This window comes from Cygnus atratus, chromosome 2 (genome assembly GCF_013377495.2).
Source record: "Cygnus atratus isolate AKBS03 ecotype Queensland, Australia chromosome 2, CAtr_DNAZoo_HiC_assembly, whole genome shotgun sequence".
In the NCBI taxonomy this organism is placed as follows: Eukaryota; Metazoa; Chordata; class Aves; order Anseriformes; family Anatidae; genus Cygnus; species Cygnus atratus.
This window is the reverse complement of record NC_066363.1, coordinates 45017214-45031907: the sequence shown is the minus strand read 5'-3', so window position 1 is coordinate 45031907 and position 14694 is coordinate 45017214. Positions and strand designations below refer to the sequence as shown.

At 42.3% G+C, this 14694-nt stretch overlaps 1 protein-coding gene across 2 annotated transcripts in view; it reads left to right on the top strand.

The window, feature by feature from the left end:
- The first annotated feature begins 10214 nt into the window (after positions 1 to 10214).
- CAPN7 (calpain 7) overlaps positions 10215 to 14694 on the top strand; it is a 34171-nt gene continuing 29691 nt past the window's right edge. The window contains exons 1-2 of one of the 2 annotated variants that reach the window (XM_035549678.2): positions 10215 to 10405; positions 13203 to 13311. In XM_035549678.2, coding sequence (XP_035405571.1) covers positions 10304 to 10405; positions 13203 to 13311 — 211 coding nt within the window. In that variant the 5' untranslated portion in view covers positions 10215 to 10303. The remainder of the gene's footprint in view (positions 10406 to 13202; positions 13312 to 14694) is intronic. The other variant, XM_035549680.2, reaches the window with a different exon arrangement.

The following is a 14694-nucleotide window of genomic DNA, read 5'->3' as shown; positions in this document are numbered from 1 at the left end:
GGCAGATAAGGCTGTTTGTGCACACAGACTCATCACACGTCAAGAAAGCTAGTTTTAAATAACAGGAAAGAATCTGTGGGGAAAATGAAATTAAATTCATGAAACCTTGTCTAGTTTCTTTTAAGGAGCAAAGCCAGAGGATTGAAACCATCACATGAACATCACTACAGGAAGCTTTATATCTGCTTTGCAAAAGCCAGCAAGAAGTGAACTAATATTCTATATTAATAAAGTTAACGTTCTCTCAAAACAACTTGTCTAAATGCTCAGTCAAAACTGAGATCTAGGACTAAAACCATTCCAGTCTAAGAAATCACTGCATCCCTATATTCTCCCACAATTAAATGAAAGATCAGATTTTATTCTTTAATTAACTCAAACCACAATATCCTTTTATAGGTCAGAGGAAAACTACCGTATAATTGATTTTCTGTGATGAACAGCAAAGCTTCTAACTAGGTCTCTTGGGAGTCTGGTTTCTTTCTTGCTCACGTTGCTGCAAACATTAAGGCACCTCATGGATAGAAAGAAACCAGGGAGAAAAACAATAGGCATGTTATTTTGTTGTTGTTGAGATAGGGTTTTGAGCCCAATACAATTCCAGTGTGATTATTTGGGTGATCAAACTCAGGCTCTGGGTGAAAACTTAACTACTTGTACCTGTGTACTACCATGCCACCTCTGAGTCGTTACATTTCACTGTAGCAAATCCTCACTGTGCATCTTTCACATGTGCACTCTGTAGAAAAAAAAAAAAGCAACACATTGGAAACACAGTTTATTAGCTCATTTGACTAATTTTGTGTCCAACTACAAATATTGAAAAGTGAGTATGCCAAAGCAGGAAATGTAATAAGTAAAACCTCTAAAGCCTTAATGAGGGGAAAAAATCTAAACTGTAAGACTATACATTGCTTTTATCTCTAAACACTTGGCTTTTAGTGAAGTTAATTACTGAAGCCAAATTTCGCAATGGCAATTTTTGGTATTTAGTGAGTATGATAGGGATTTTAACTAGAGGACATAAAGACAATCCTCAGAGAAACCCCCTGTCTTCTATAGAAATATTTTTTCCTCGTTTGGTAATCACTGGTCTTAGCACAAAAGGAAGGAAAATAGAATATCTGGAAAAGTGACCTCTGCAATGTTCCTAAGAATAGATGGTTTACTGAGCTCCCTTACATAAACTGCAGTTCTTTGCACTTGATTGCCACATGAAGATGAAATTAGATCAAGTTAATATAACTTTCAGAAATGCACATCCTTTTTTTCTTTAATGTTTCTTAACACATATCACCTTCACTTAAAAACTGATTTTGCCTGCTCTTTATGTCTGTTCTTGTGTCATATTGTTGGTTTCGGAGATTTTTGACCTATCCTAAAGAATTTTATCACAGAGTGTCATACAAGAGAAACAGAAGCAGCAATGTTTGCATAACTGCCTCTAATCACAGGAGAACTTGACAGCTCAGACCTGTCAATCCCATGTTTTTTGTTGTTGTTGTTTTTTTTAATATTCTTCCCTCCCATGAGAATAAAACCACTTGTCCCCAGTGCAGTAAAGTAGCAGTCATTTCAGAGACCAGGATAATTCAGCAGATTCAGTCAAGCACAGAGCAAGGCAAATGGGCTAATCACAGCTATGGAAAGAGTTCCAAGTGAAAAATAACTGAGGAAAGATATGGCAGATGTTTATAGAGCTGTGAGCAATTTGGAGACAATGTCTCATTAATAAAAGGATAGGATGTCAACTAAATGCAGATGCTGGCAGATTCAGAGTAAGCAAAATGTGCATGTATTATGTACTTAAGTTATAGAACATTTCACACCATGATTTTGTGATTGCTAAGAGTTCAAATCAGCAGATAGTGTGAGCAGTAAAATTGAAAGTAAAGTATATCAGAGGTCATTAAATATAAAGATGCCACCTTTTAGCTTTAGGAGACCCCAGTCCTTGAGCTGCTGGAGAATGGGAAAAATCTGGAAGTATTACCACATTTCTGCTTTGTTCTGTGCTCTTTATACAGCTGCATTTGTGCATTGTCAGACAGGATAGCAGCTTAGAGAGACATTGGTCGTATCAACTGTTGCCATCCAGGCTTCTATGGCTAGTTATCCAAACGTCAAAAGTGAAGTGACATGAAAACAAAAGCAAGCAATCAAGCTCTACAGATGAAGTGCAAGCCTGTTGCAACATTGTTTAATTTACTGCCTCAGAGAAGCAAAAGATTATGCCTATTAAAGAACAACTCTGATTTTTAAGCCAGTGTTCATACTTAATGACTGGTTTAAGGACAAGAGCTCTTGTAGCAGCATTTATCCCACGCTGACTTTCAGGGACAAGGAAAAATAATTTGAAAAGTTTCTGCTCAGCCAAGGATCTGACAATTTATCATCATACAGAACACAAGGAAAGAAGATTGCTACATAGAGCCTGAAGTTAAGCTCTCTCTAACAGTAGGATGAACTTAATAAAAGGATGTACACAAGTCATTTATTAAACGGAGCAGAAAGACAATTTCCTGTAATGAACACCAGGGATTTTGTCCTGAACAGTTACAATTTCCAGACTGCTCTGCTTCCAGCTCTAAACTGCTCCTTTGTATGTCTCTAGGAAGAAAAACAGGTGAAGAAATATTTGGCTACCAGTACTGCTGGAGGTTCCACTTCTGACTTCCAGAACTCAGTCAGTACTGCCTTCCTTGCCTGCAGTACCTAAAAAATAAATTATAGAAATTGTCTTAGTTTAGAAGGACATTTTCAGAACATCCTTTTGTTCACTGTCTTCTGATGGATACTTATCCTACTGAAAACCAAACAAGTACCCTATTTGTTTCAAACTTCAAAGCACTCAATATACAACAACAACAACAACAACAACAAAAAGCTGTAAGAACGAGACTGTCATTTGTAAAGCCACCTCCAGGTGGAAATGTAGGGTGATGATAGCCAGGTTGGAAGTGACATTTCCACCTAACATTTTTCTGTTCTTGACTCCTTTGGATTGTATTCATCCATTTCACATTAAAGAGCCTAAATATCTATACTTCAAGAATCAGTGTGAACTCATTTTTGGAAGTTTGTAGTAGATATCCTATAATGATGAGGGAGCTAGAGCTCCATACTAGATTCTACTTGGTGTTATTTTATCACACAGTTAAACACTGCACAGTGGTCCCATAGGACTAAAGGGAGATTCTGGTTACTTACAGAGAGGAAAAAATAGCTAACTTTTCATTTGAAGAACTAAGGGTTGTTTGTTTTTAGCTTTTCCATGCTTGTTTTGATAATAGCTGAAGAATTATGGTTAGATTAAGGGGACTCAAACATAGTGTACACCATTTCTTCTGTTCCAGCTGTGTAAACATTTATGCATGTGACCAAATTTAAGCTTGAAAATGTCACCAGGATTAATTATAAGCTTAGTATATGCAAAAACTGAATCAAGTCTATCAATGCATACATATTTGTGTCACAAACACTGGAGCGTCTTTACCTTTTCTGAGACATTCTTACACAGTGCAAGTGGCATTATTTATTTATTTAGTGGCATTGTGAGGTCTGTCTGCTGTCTGTCTGTTTATATGACAACAATACTGCATCTGGCCTCCTACAAAATAATAATAATTTAAAAAAATCACATCATTTTCTGATATTTAAAAATAATCTATAGGTAAAAATGGCTCGACTGAACACAAACATATTTGTACATAACAAGAAAGACTGGGGAAGTTTAAGATGCAGGCTAAATCTTTACTCGGAATACTATGAAATTTGTTTTCTGCATCAATTGACGAGGACAAACTTTCTCACTACAGTGACATTTACCATGATCAAGAAAAATAGTCTTGAAGGAGTTCTTCAGTATCCTAGTGTCCTCCCATTACAGGTATTCTGAGCAGATTTGTTTGTTTTTCCCCTTTTCCTCATTCCCTCACATACATTTGTTCTTCCCACCTAGATCTTATGGCCTAAGGACATGAAAACACTTTTACTAAAAAGGTTCCTCCATAATTATTAAAGTCCAATGTCATTAGTATAGTAATGAAGTTCATTTGTGAAAGAAAAATAACTTTGACAATCCAAAAATCTTGCTAGCCCCAAAATACACTAATAAAAATACAGATATTTGATAAAATCCTGCAAGAACGTGCTTTATTGAAGAAGCACCCTTCTAATTAAACAAAGATTTTTCTGCTTACGAGAGTAAGTATATCAAGCACAAAAAAGAGGCAGTTTCCAAGGCAAAGTTTATGGATCAACTTCAACATCAGTAGTGACAGGAGGATAAACTACCCGGTTCAAATGTCAAACCAGCTTAAGTGCAATCTAGAGACCGCTGCTGTGATCCCAGGCATTTCTCAGGAATATCAGTTTCCCCACAGTTCACTGAGGTAACCTTCTCCTTAAATGCAAATGCTGTGAATTTTCTCCAAGCCTTCCATACAGCTGGGAATTTCCATGCTTAAACATCAGTTGAATTTTAACCCGTTTCGATATGTCTGTAATCTACTGGAAGCATTAAAGATGCTATCAAATCAAAGACACTGATCAAAGCTCAAACGCAAAGTGAGACTGGGTCTCTTCCTAAAGGGACATAATACCAGTCTTGCCACTGGGTGTCTACAGGACAGACCGTTGAGTTCCACCTGCCCAGATTCAGCTGCAAGGTTAGGAAGCACTAAACAGTAATCTCACCTTACACGTAAGTGTTTCTAAAGACAGTTACAGATGCAGTTCAGAAATGGATGTTTGATTGAATTTCTTTGTGCCACAGAGTTTACAGGAAGCAGAAGCTCTAAAACCATCCGCTCCAGACGTTTGAGTACATCATACTGCATGCTTAGCTCCAACCTAGAGCTATGTATTTCAGCCTCAGATGTTGCTCTACAGAAAAGACCATCCTTGCCAAGCGTCTCCAAATGACTTGGAATTGACAAACTGAGATCAACTCTGACGAACCTACCATCTAATTAGACACGTTTCAGAAGAATCAAACAAAAAGGGGTCAAAGCCCTGTCATGCATCTGAAGGACTCTCTGTCAATTAAGACATGCAAATAAAATCACTGTTTGGGAAGATCCAGTGTAAACTATATCAGCAGCTGCCCCAAGCACATGACATTGCTGAATACGGTATGCACAAACTAGTTTCCCTCTCACTGATCTCACACTTAGTATTGCAGGGCGAAAGCATTTGCAAGGTAAATTGGCACAGAGCAGCAGATACTCCTCAAGGTCACACCATGTGGTGAAAACAAATGAACACCATTACAATATGAGAAATCAACACTTAATATCCAAACGTTCACAGGACCAGCAGCTGCAGGAGGGTACAAATCACTGGAGGTGTCAGTGGTTCTAACTTTTGTCCCCTTGATAAACAACATGTTCCAACTGGGTCTTCAACAAGGGCTATCCCTGCGTGACTCAGCAACATCAGGTTAGGCAGACCCTGTTGCCTAACTTCCTTCTGCAGCTGCGGATGTAGTTTAATCGACAAACTTCACTTTGGGGTACACCTGTTACCAATAGCACAAGGTAACCCCAGAATGGGAATCTGAACTACTTGTACCATGGCTCCCCTCCAATGGGTATCTTATCTTCAGTCATGCCTTACATGCATAAGATCAATTAGCAACTAACCCAGCCCAACTGACTACTGCAGCAGAAGCTTCTCTCATTTTCCATACGAATTTTATCAGCCTGATGCACATGATTGATTATATATATCTATATAAGCATAAATAGTATGTGCAGACCTCTTAATGCAATAGTTCATTCAGTGGAAGTCATCAGTACCTTCCACTCTAACATTAATTTCATATAAAGCTTTATTTAATAAAACTTCCTTTCGTTAATTTCATTTTCCCAGTCAACCCAGTCAGAAGGAAGGATCTGCAGATGCAATTCCAAAAGGAAGTGTGCTTACTAAGGTGAAGAATAATCTTTCTAACAAAATACACTTTTCACTTTTCTTCCTTTATTTCATAGTTGGGATCACAGTTCCTATCACCATGACTGTTTACTTCCAAACAGATGCCAAAAATTACAACCTCTAAGAAAGCTGAGAGACAGCATTTTAACTGTATAAAGAGGGATTCTTTACTTTCAGTGAATCATAGTACTTTTTCTAAGAAAGTAATCTAAAGAAATTTCGGAGGAATTCAATCTCTGGTGAAACAGCTCTATTTAAACAAAAATTATCTACAGAATGACAGTAACGTGATTTTATAATTTCAAAATGAACCAAAGCAACTTAAGACACATCTGTAACTAAACCAGAGCCGAAATAAACTTCTGCCTTTTTCACCATGCAAAAACTTCTAGTGCTAGTTCTATCTAACAGTAGATGGACATCTAGTGGTGCAATGTAATTGACTCCTTTTACTAAGTAGCTTCATACATTCAAAGCCCCATCAACAGAAGTGCTTCCTAACATACTAATAATTGCAATAGTATATGCCCTCTTAAAGGTTTTATTTGTTCTTTAACTGCCTTTCAGTAATCCTCGGGATAGTGTTCTCCAGAACTTTTCCAGGGACTGAAGTTAAACTAACAGGTCTGTAGCTTCCGGGGCCTTTTCTCGTGTCTTTTCTGTAAATGGATGTAACATGGCAGGGGGTTGGAACTTGATGATCTTTAAGGTCCCTTCCAACCCAAGTCATTCTATGATTCTACGGGCTAACCTCCAGCTGGCAGAAACCTCCCCAGACTCCTGAGGCCTTCGGTAAATTGTTGATAGGGAACTAGTTAGCTGTAGCTAGCAAACCGTAACATCCGCTAACTCCCTCAGTACTCTGGGGTGAACCCCATGGGGCCCCATGGACTTACGAACGTTCAACCTATACAACAGGTCCCTTACAATTCCAGTGACCACAGACAGAAAATCACTGTTCCCTCAGTCAGGGTCCTCCAAATCTGAGGACCAGGCAGATGACGAGAAGCAAGTCATCTTTTACATAGAATACTACTGCATTTTATATCACTGCAGTCTATAAAGTTTAAAAAGTATAAGGCAGAAAAGAAGATAGAATGAGAACAGTATCTCTATACATATGAAATTCAGAGATGAAAAATAATAGATTTTAGTATTTTGGTACTTAGTATTCCAACTTTTAGCTGCACCTCTTATTAAGTCTATTCAGAATCAAAGAATGGGTTGGGTTGGAAGGGACCTTAAAGATCACCCAGATCCATCTCCCTGCTGTGTGCAGGGACACCTCCCACCAGACCAGGCTGCCCAAAGCCCCATCCAGCCTGGCCTTGAACACCTCCAGGGATGGGGCATCCACAGCTTCTCTGGGCAGCCTGTGCCAGTGCCTCACCACCGTCACAGTAGAGAATTTCTTTCTTATATATAATCTAAATCTGCTCTTTTTTAGTCTAAAACTGTTCCCTGTTGCCCTATCATTATCTGCCTGAGCAAACAGTTGCTCTCCATCTTTTTTATAAGCCCCCTTTAAGTATTGAAAAGCTGCAATAAGGTCTTCCCAGAGCCTTCTCTTCTCTAGGCTGAACATCCCCAGCTCTCTCAGACTTTCTGCATAGTAGAGGTGTTCCAAAAGCCTCCAAATAAATTTCCAGGGCATATTCTCACATCTCCTGAAAACAATGTTTTGTGGTAAGCTGTGCTTTAAGAAAGAAGTAAAATCTTATTATTGTACATTATCATGTTAGACAGAAACTCTGAAAGAATAAACATATAGCTGAACTGGTTTTCACACTGACATGTAGTTTGTGAATTCACAGAAACAATCCTTCCAGGGCACAGCCTTGAAAACATTTTTTGCAATGCACACAGAACAGACAAGGCCTGGAGACAGACAAGGCCTGGAACAGACAAAGCCTGGAGCTCTCATCAACTCAGCCCTCCCATGTTGCAGAAATTAATCATGCAACAAAAGCTCTGTGGAAGACACAGGTGACAGAAGGCAAACAAGAAACCAAATACCAGCAGCAGCCTTTGAATGAGCGCAGCCTTTCCTTGATTAGTCCTAAGATTAAAACAAACAAAAAATAATAATTAAAAAAATACAGGTTACAGAACTACCAGCCTGTAGCACACCAAAAGAAAAGTGATTTTCTAAGAGGGGGAATCATAATAAACTTTTTTATAAATGTTTTCTACTTTAGGTTTATAACGACATACAGGCATAAAACTAAAATGCTCCCTTTACAAATATATTAGCGGTAAGAGGAAGGCCAAGGAGAATCTCCGTCTTTTACTGGATGCAGGGGAGAACATGACTACTGAGGATAAGGAACAGGCTGAGGTTCTTAATGCCTTCTTTACCTCTGTCTTTCCTAGCCAGATCACTTATCCTCGGGGTACTCAGCCTCCCGGCCTGGAAGTCTGGGATGGGGAGCAGAAGAACCCCTCATGATTCAGGTGGAAACAGTTAGAGACCTGCTGCTCCACCTGGACTGTCACAAGTCCATGGGGCTACATTGGATCCACTCGAGGGTGCTGAGGGAGTTGGTAGATGTGATTGCTGGGCTGCTTTCCATCATCTATCAGCGGTCATGGTCATCTGGAGAGGTCCCGGATGACTGGAGACTTGCTAATGTGACTCCCATCTATAAGAAGGGCCGTAAAAGGAGGACCCGGGGAACTACAGGCCTGTCAGCCTGACCTTGGTACCTGGAAAGGTGATGGAACAGGTCATCTTGAATGGAATCATGCAGCATATGTGGGACAACTGGGGGATCAGGCCCAGTCAGCATGGGTTCATAAAAGGCAAGTCCTGCCTGACCAACCTCATCTCCTTCTATGACCGGGTGACCCACCTGGTGGATGAGGGAAAGCCTGTTAATATAGGCTACCTAGACTTCAGCAAAGCCTTTGACACGGTCTCCCACAGTATTCTCCTGGAGGGGCTGGCAGCCCATGGCTTGGACAGGCACACTCTTTGCTAGGTTAAAAACTGGCTGGACGGACAGGCCCAGAGGGTGGTGGTGAACGGAGTGAAATTCAGCTGGTGACCAGTCACCAGTGGTGTTCCCCAGGGGTCGGTGTTGGGACCCATCCTCCTTAATATCTTTATTGATGATTTGGATGAGGGAATTGAGTGCACCCTCACCAAGTCTGCAGATGACACCAAGGTGGGGGGAAGTGTTGACCTGCCGGAGGGTAGGAAGGCCCTGCAAAGGGACCTGGACTGGTTGGGTCGATGGAAAGAGGCCAATGGGATGAGGTTCAACATGGCCAAGTGTCGGGCCCTGTGCTTTGGTCACAACAACCCTGTGCAGTGCTACAGGCTTGGGGCAGAGCGGCTGGAAAGCTGTGCAGAGGAAAGGATCTGGGGGTGCTGGCTGATGCTCACCTGAACACAAGCCTGCAGTGTGCCCAGGTGGCCAACAGCATCCTGGTTTGTATCAGGAATAGTGCAGCCAGCAGGGCCAGGGAGGTGATCATGCCCTTGTATTCCGCTCCGGTGAGGCTGCACCTCGAGTACTGTGTTCAGTTTTAGGCCCCTCACTACAAGAAGGACATCGAGGCCCTGGAGCATGTACAGAGAAGGGCTACAAAGCTGGTGAAGGGCCTGGAACACAAGTCCTGTGAGGAACGGCTGAGGGAGCTGGGGTTGTTTAGTCTGAAGAGGAGGCTCAGGGGAGACCTTATTGCACTCTACAACTACCTGAAAGGAAGGTGTGGGGAGCTGGGTGTCAGCCTCTTCTCACAGGTGACAGGACTAGAGGGAATGGCCTCAAGTTGTTCCAGGGGAGGTTCAGGTTGGAAATGAGGAGACATTTCTTCTCAGAAGAGTAGTCAGGCATTGGAACAGGTTGCCCAAGGAGATGGTAAAGTCAGTGTCTCTGGGTGTGTTCAAGGAAAGGTTGGACCTGGTGTTTAGGGACATGGTTTAGTGGGTGACACTGATGGTAGGGGGTTGGTTGGACCAGACGATCTTGGAGGTCTTTTCCAATGTTAGTGATTCTATGATTCTATGAACTAAAAGGGCCGCCTGCACAGCACAGGGCTTTGAAGAAGCTACTGCACTGAACACCTCCATTAAAAAAGTAAAAAGCACAAAACAAACAAAACCCCTCCCTTTGCCTCAGAGGACAGCAGCAACACCCCTACAACCTCCTCGTCGGCAGCCCACACCCGCCGGCTTGGCGAGGGGACGAACCCCAGCCGCCACACCGCAGGCGGGCGCCACCTCCAGCGCCCTCCCTCGGGCGCGCATGCGCCGCCCCGCTTCCGTGTCAGGGCGGGGGGCGGAGGCCAAGGAAGGGGAGGGGAAGGCGGGGAGGGGAAGGGCCGAGAGGGGCCGGGGAGGGGGCGGCAGGGCCCGGTCATGGACGCCAGCGCGCTGGAGCTGGACGCGGTGAAGTTCGCGCAGCTGGCGGTGCAGCGGGACCAGAGCGGGCGCTACCAGGAAGCCGTCTTCTACTACAGGGTATGGGGCGGGGGGGCAGCGCCGGGCGGCGGGGTCCCTGCCCCGGGGCTGGGGGGCTGCGGGGCTGCGGGCGGCCCCTGGCGGAGGGGAAGCGGCGCTGTCCGCCTCGTCCTGGGGGTGTGCGGGTGGCGGGGTTAGGCTGGAGATCGGGAGGGTTTCCTGGAAGCCGGTGTTTGTTGTTTGTCGCAGCAGCAGCCTCAGATATTCCGTCATCCTTCCGTCAGCTGGGCAAGGGCTTCCTTCGTGGGCGCTGCCTGCGAGTGCCAAAGGGTCGGAAAAGGTCTTTAACCTGCTAATGTGGGGTGAGCCAAGTTTGCTTATGGGAAGTGTATACGTTCCCAAGGTATAATTGCCAATATTAATGCCGGTGAGCCCTGTGCTTAGCAGCAGCGGTGTGCGCATGTTAGCTGTGCGCAGAGCTACTTTATTACAGGACATTGCTCAACATATCTGTAAGAAATCATCAGGTGCTCCTCAGGAGAAAACTACCTTTTTGTGCAAATAATCACTTTTTCATGTTTTCATTAAGCATACAGAAAATCTCTTTCCCTTGCTGCATAGAGGTGATATTCTCGCTAAAAGCGGAAGCACGCCCATAGTGGTGTTGGTGCACCTCGTGCTGTGTGTGACGAAGAGAGTAACGCAGAGAAGGTTTTGTGGTGCGGAGATGCTAGGCCACAGAGCAGCATGAGTATGGACATTGCTTTGTATGAGAAAAGCTTTGAATCGCGACCCCACGCTTAACGATTTTGGTGTTTGGACAAGTGGCTCTTGGCTGTCCGAGGTCAGGTGGTGAATCTGGTGTCAAATTATACATGAAGGTGTTGGTGTTCAAACATGTCGTGATCAGAAAGGGTGAGAGAGCAAATTCAGCAAGTGTTGATAGAGCAGGATTTTTTAAGTGTGATTTAGCATAGGTAAGTTTGGCTTTCTAGATGTTGCACAAAAAGTGTCTGTCAAAGTTGGACTAAACGAGTAATTATAAAATATTATCTAGTATTTTGGGGGTACTTACAAACAGACCTGCCTGAATGGAGTTCCTATGGCTGTTTACTTCCTGCTGTTGTGCAACTTTGTTGGTCATAAATGCCATGTCTGAACTGCGCTTCCATCATGTCACTGTAAACAGTTGGTGTGCTGGCTCTGCAGGCGTTTGGTCAGCTGCTTCAGCCCTTAATACGTAGAAGCCTGTTGTCGCTCTGCTTCTTAAGGCCAGGTAGAACAGTTGTGCTTGAAACTGCAGGAGCAGCATCAATTATGCATGGTTTTTGACGCACTGGTTTGAAGATCCACATTTGTTTTGTGCGTCGTACGCAGACAGCTTACAAGAGGGATACAACATCTGTCTGATCTATATATACTTCTGGTATGCCGCAGATGTGCATATGGTCCTTGAGCAGGTACCTGTAAGAATGGTTTTCTCAAAAATAGCTGTTTGCTAGACCTTAACAGTAATTAATTGCTACGCATAAAAGGAACAGAACTTCTGTTTTCCTTTGTGATATGGTGATGGATGTTGACCATGAGCATGAAGTTCTTGGTTTTGCTATGCCCATCAGTAAAATACAGCCTGTGCTTACGAGGATAAATATTTAAGCTTGGGCAAACGAGGCAGATGCCTATGAGAATAAACTGATCAGCTTGAAAACATCATAGCCACAAAGTGAGCAAGAGACATGCCAGCTGTGACTGTACTTGCCCCGCAAGGAGCAGCCTTTCTGGAGACCATCTTTGTGGAGCAGTTCTCGGAGAGTTACTGCTCTGCTTCCTACAGACACAGCCTGCTACGTGACTGCCACCTTCTCATCTGCTGCTGCTAGGAAGAAAAGCACTGCTGCAGAAGTCTGTCTGTTCTTTGTTTTCCCCCTGTGACAATAATGAGGACAAAGTAAGGTTTTTATCCTCGTTTTTAGGAGTGACAAATTTCAGTTTTCCATATGCCTGTGAGACTGCATCAGCTGTGGCTGTTACATCCCTGCCAAACCTTAATGTGTTTTTCATAAATTTAGTGAATGGATAGACAGCTTATGCAATTGAAGGCATTTTTTCTACATAGATTTGTGCAGTATAGAAATAGCCTTAACATGGATAACACACTGTGCATTTGAGCTGGAGACCTACGCTCACTCCTTGAAGTACTTTGAGTAATATCCAGTGTTTTGTGTGCTTACAGACATTTAAAGATCAAAGTTTGAGGAGCTAGGAAACTTTAATTTTATAGAATTTCAAGATTTGATAGCATTATATGAGTAACACTAATAGAAAAGACTTTATAAACCAAAATTCTATAGGTTTGATTTTGAAAAGTTTTTATATTGGTTTTCTTCTCATTATTATCAAATTCAATGCAAATAAGTTCATTAGCTTTGTGTTTTGGTGTTTTTTCTTGTTTGTTTGTTTTCTTGTTTTTTAACCATAAAGCTGCATCTTTAAAGATAAAAGCTTGTGACCTGTGAGCTTTATTTAAATGATTTTGGTGCATGCTTGTGAAAGCTTATTTAAAATTTCCGAGTTCATGCATTTAACTATTCATGCAGATTTAAGATCAGGTCTTAAAGAACTTCAAAAGGTTTATTATAATTTTATAGGTTGTCCCATATGTGAGAAATTGAACATAGGAGATTGGATCTCATTTATAACTTCCTTGCAAAGGATTTTTCCCTCCAGCCACTGAGTCTTTATGTAGATGTAGGGTCCTGTTTTCATGCATCTTATGGCTGTTATGGGTCCTCTGTTCATTGAAAATAATTTTCCTGGCAGGAAATATTATCTTTGTTTCAAATACTTTTCCTTGCAGGAAGCTGCACAAGCCTTGATTTATGCTGGGATGGCAGGGTCAAGCCTGGAAAATATTCAAGAAAAAATAAATGAGTACTTGGAGAGAGTTCAAGCTCTCCATTCAGCAGGTGGGTAAGGAGCTTTCTAATTAAACCTTTGCTTAAATTGAGTAGAACGCCTTTCAGTGCTGTGAAATATTTATCTGTGATGTTTGCTCTGCTTTTCATGTTTCTATTTTTTTTTTGTACTATGTAACGGACCATAAATACAATAAGCACGTCAGTGTTTTGAATTCTGCAGAATACCTCAGAAGTGAAGCATGGTGCAGAAGACTTATTTTCTAAGCACTTGGGTGTGGATATTCTTTCCTTTTAAATATTCCTAGGAACCATATCTGCACAGCAAACCTGAGAAAATAATTAAATATAGCAATAGCAAAAAAAAAAAAAAAATCAACAATCAGGAACTAATCAAAACTTCCATCTAAGCCTCAGCAACATGATGGATTCAAAGCAGGTGTGTTCTAATATTTATGTAGAATTGTTAACTTCAGGAGGGTGGAAGAACACAAGAAGTGTTTGGACATAAATCAAAATTTACAGTTATTGTACACCTGCAATTCTCATTTAGAATCACTCAGCCCAAATGGGATGGTGGGAGGTCTATAGACCAGTCTCCTGCTCAGATCAGGGTAGATGCTGATTTTTGGACCAGGTTGCTTGGGTCTGGTCAAGTCCAGGAAATCACTACAGACAGAAATTCCCCAGTGTATCTGGGCTGGTGTTCCAGGGTGCAGTTATCTTCCTTGTATTATTATTATTTTGTGTCTAGTTGAACTTTCCATTTCGGTCTGTAGACAGTTCTCTCACTCCCTTGCTTTGCACCACACTGAAGAGTCTGAATCCATTTTCTTGATAACCTCGCGGTTATTGGCAGGTTGCTATTAGGTAGCGGGACAAGTTCTGCTCCTGACCATGATTAGGGCCCCTCATGATTGGACACAGTATTCCAGATACAGCCTACTGGGCCCTGAGTAGGGAATGGTCATTGCTGCCTTTGATTTCCTGGCCGTGCTCTTGCTGGCATAGCCCAGGGCACTGCTAGCCTCCATTGCTGCTTGGGGTTGGCAACCCAGCTGCTCCCCGGGACCCCCATGCCCTTTTCTGCAGAGTTGTTCCCCAGCTGGGTGATCCCAGTCTGTCTGGTGATGGGTGTTGGTCTGTCCCAGGTGTGGGGCATGGCACCTCTCCTGGTAGAACTTTCTGAGGTGCCTGTCACCCTGTTACTTTAGTTTGTGTCCTTTTGAATACCATCTGTGTCATGGAGTAAATTGGTTTGGTGGGGTCTGCAGTCTTGATGAAGATGCACCACATGTTCTGCAGGTCACTAATAAAAATATTAAATGAGATATCACCTGCTGCAATATATGTGTTCCTTAGGTGTCTGTGTTTTCACAAATGATGCAATATTTTATATAATGAAACAACCTTGTCTTTAGTGTAATATGAAAG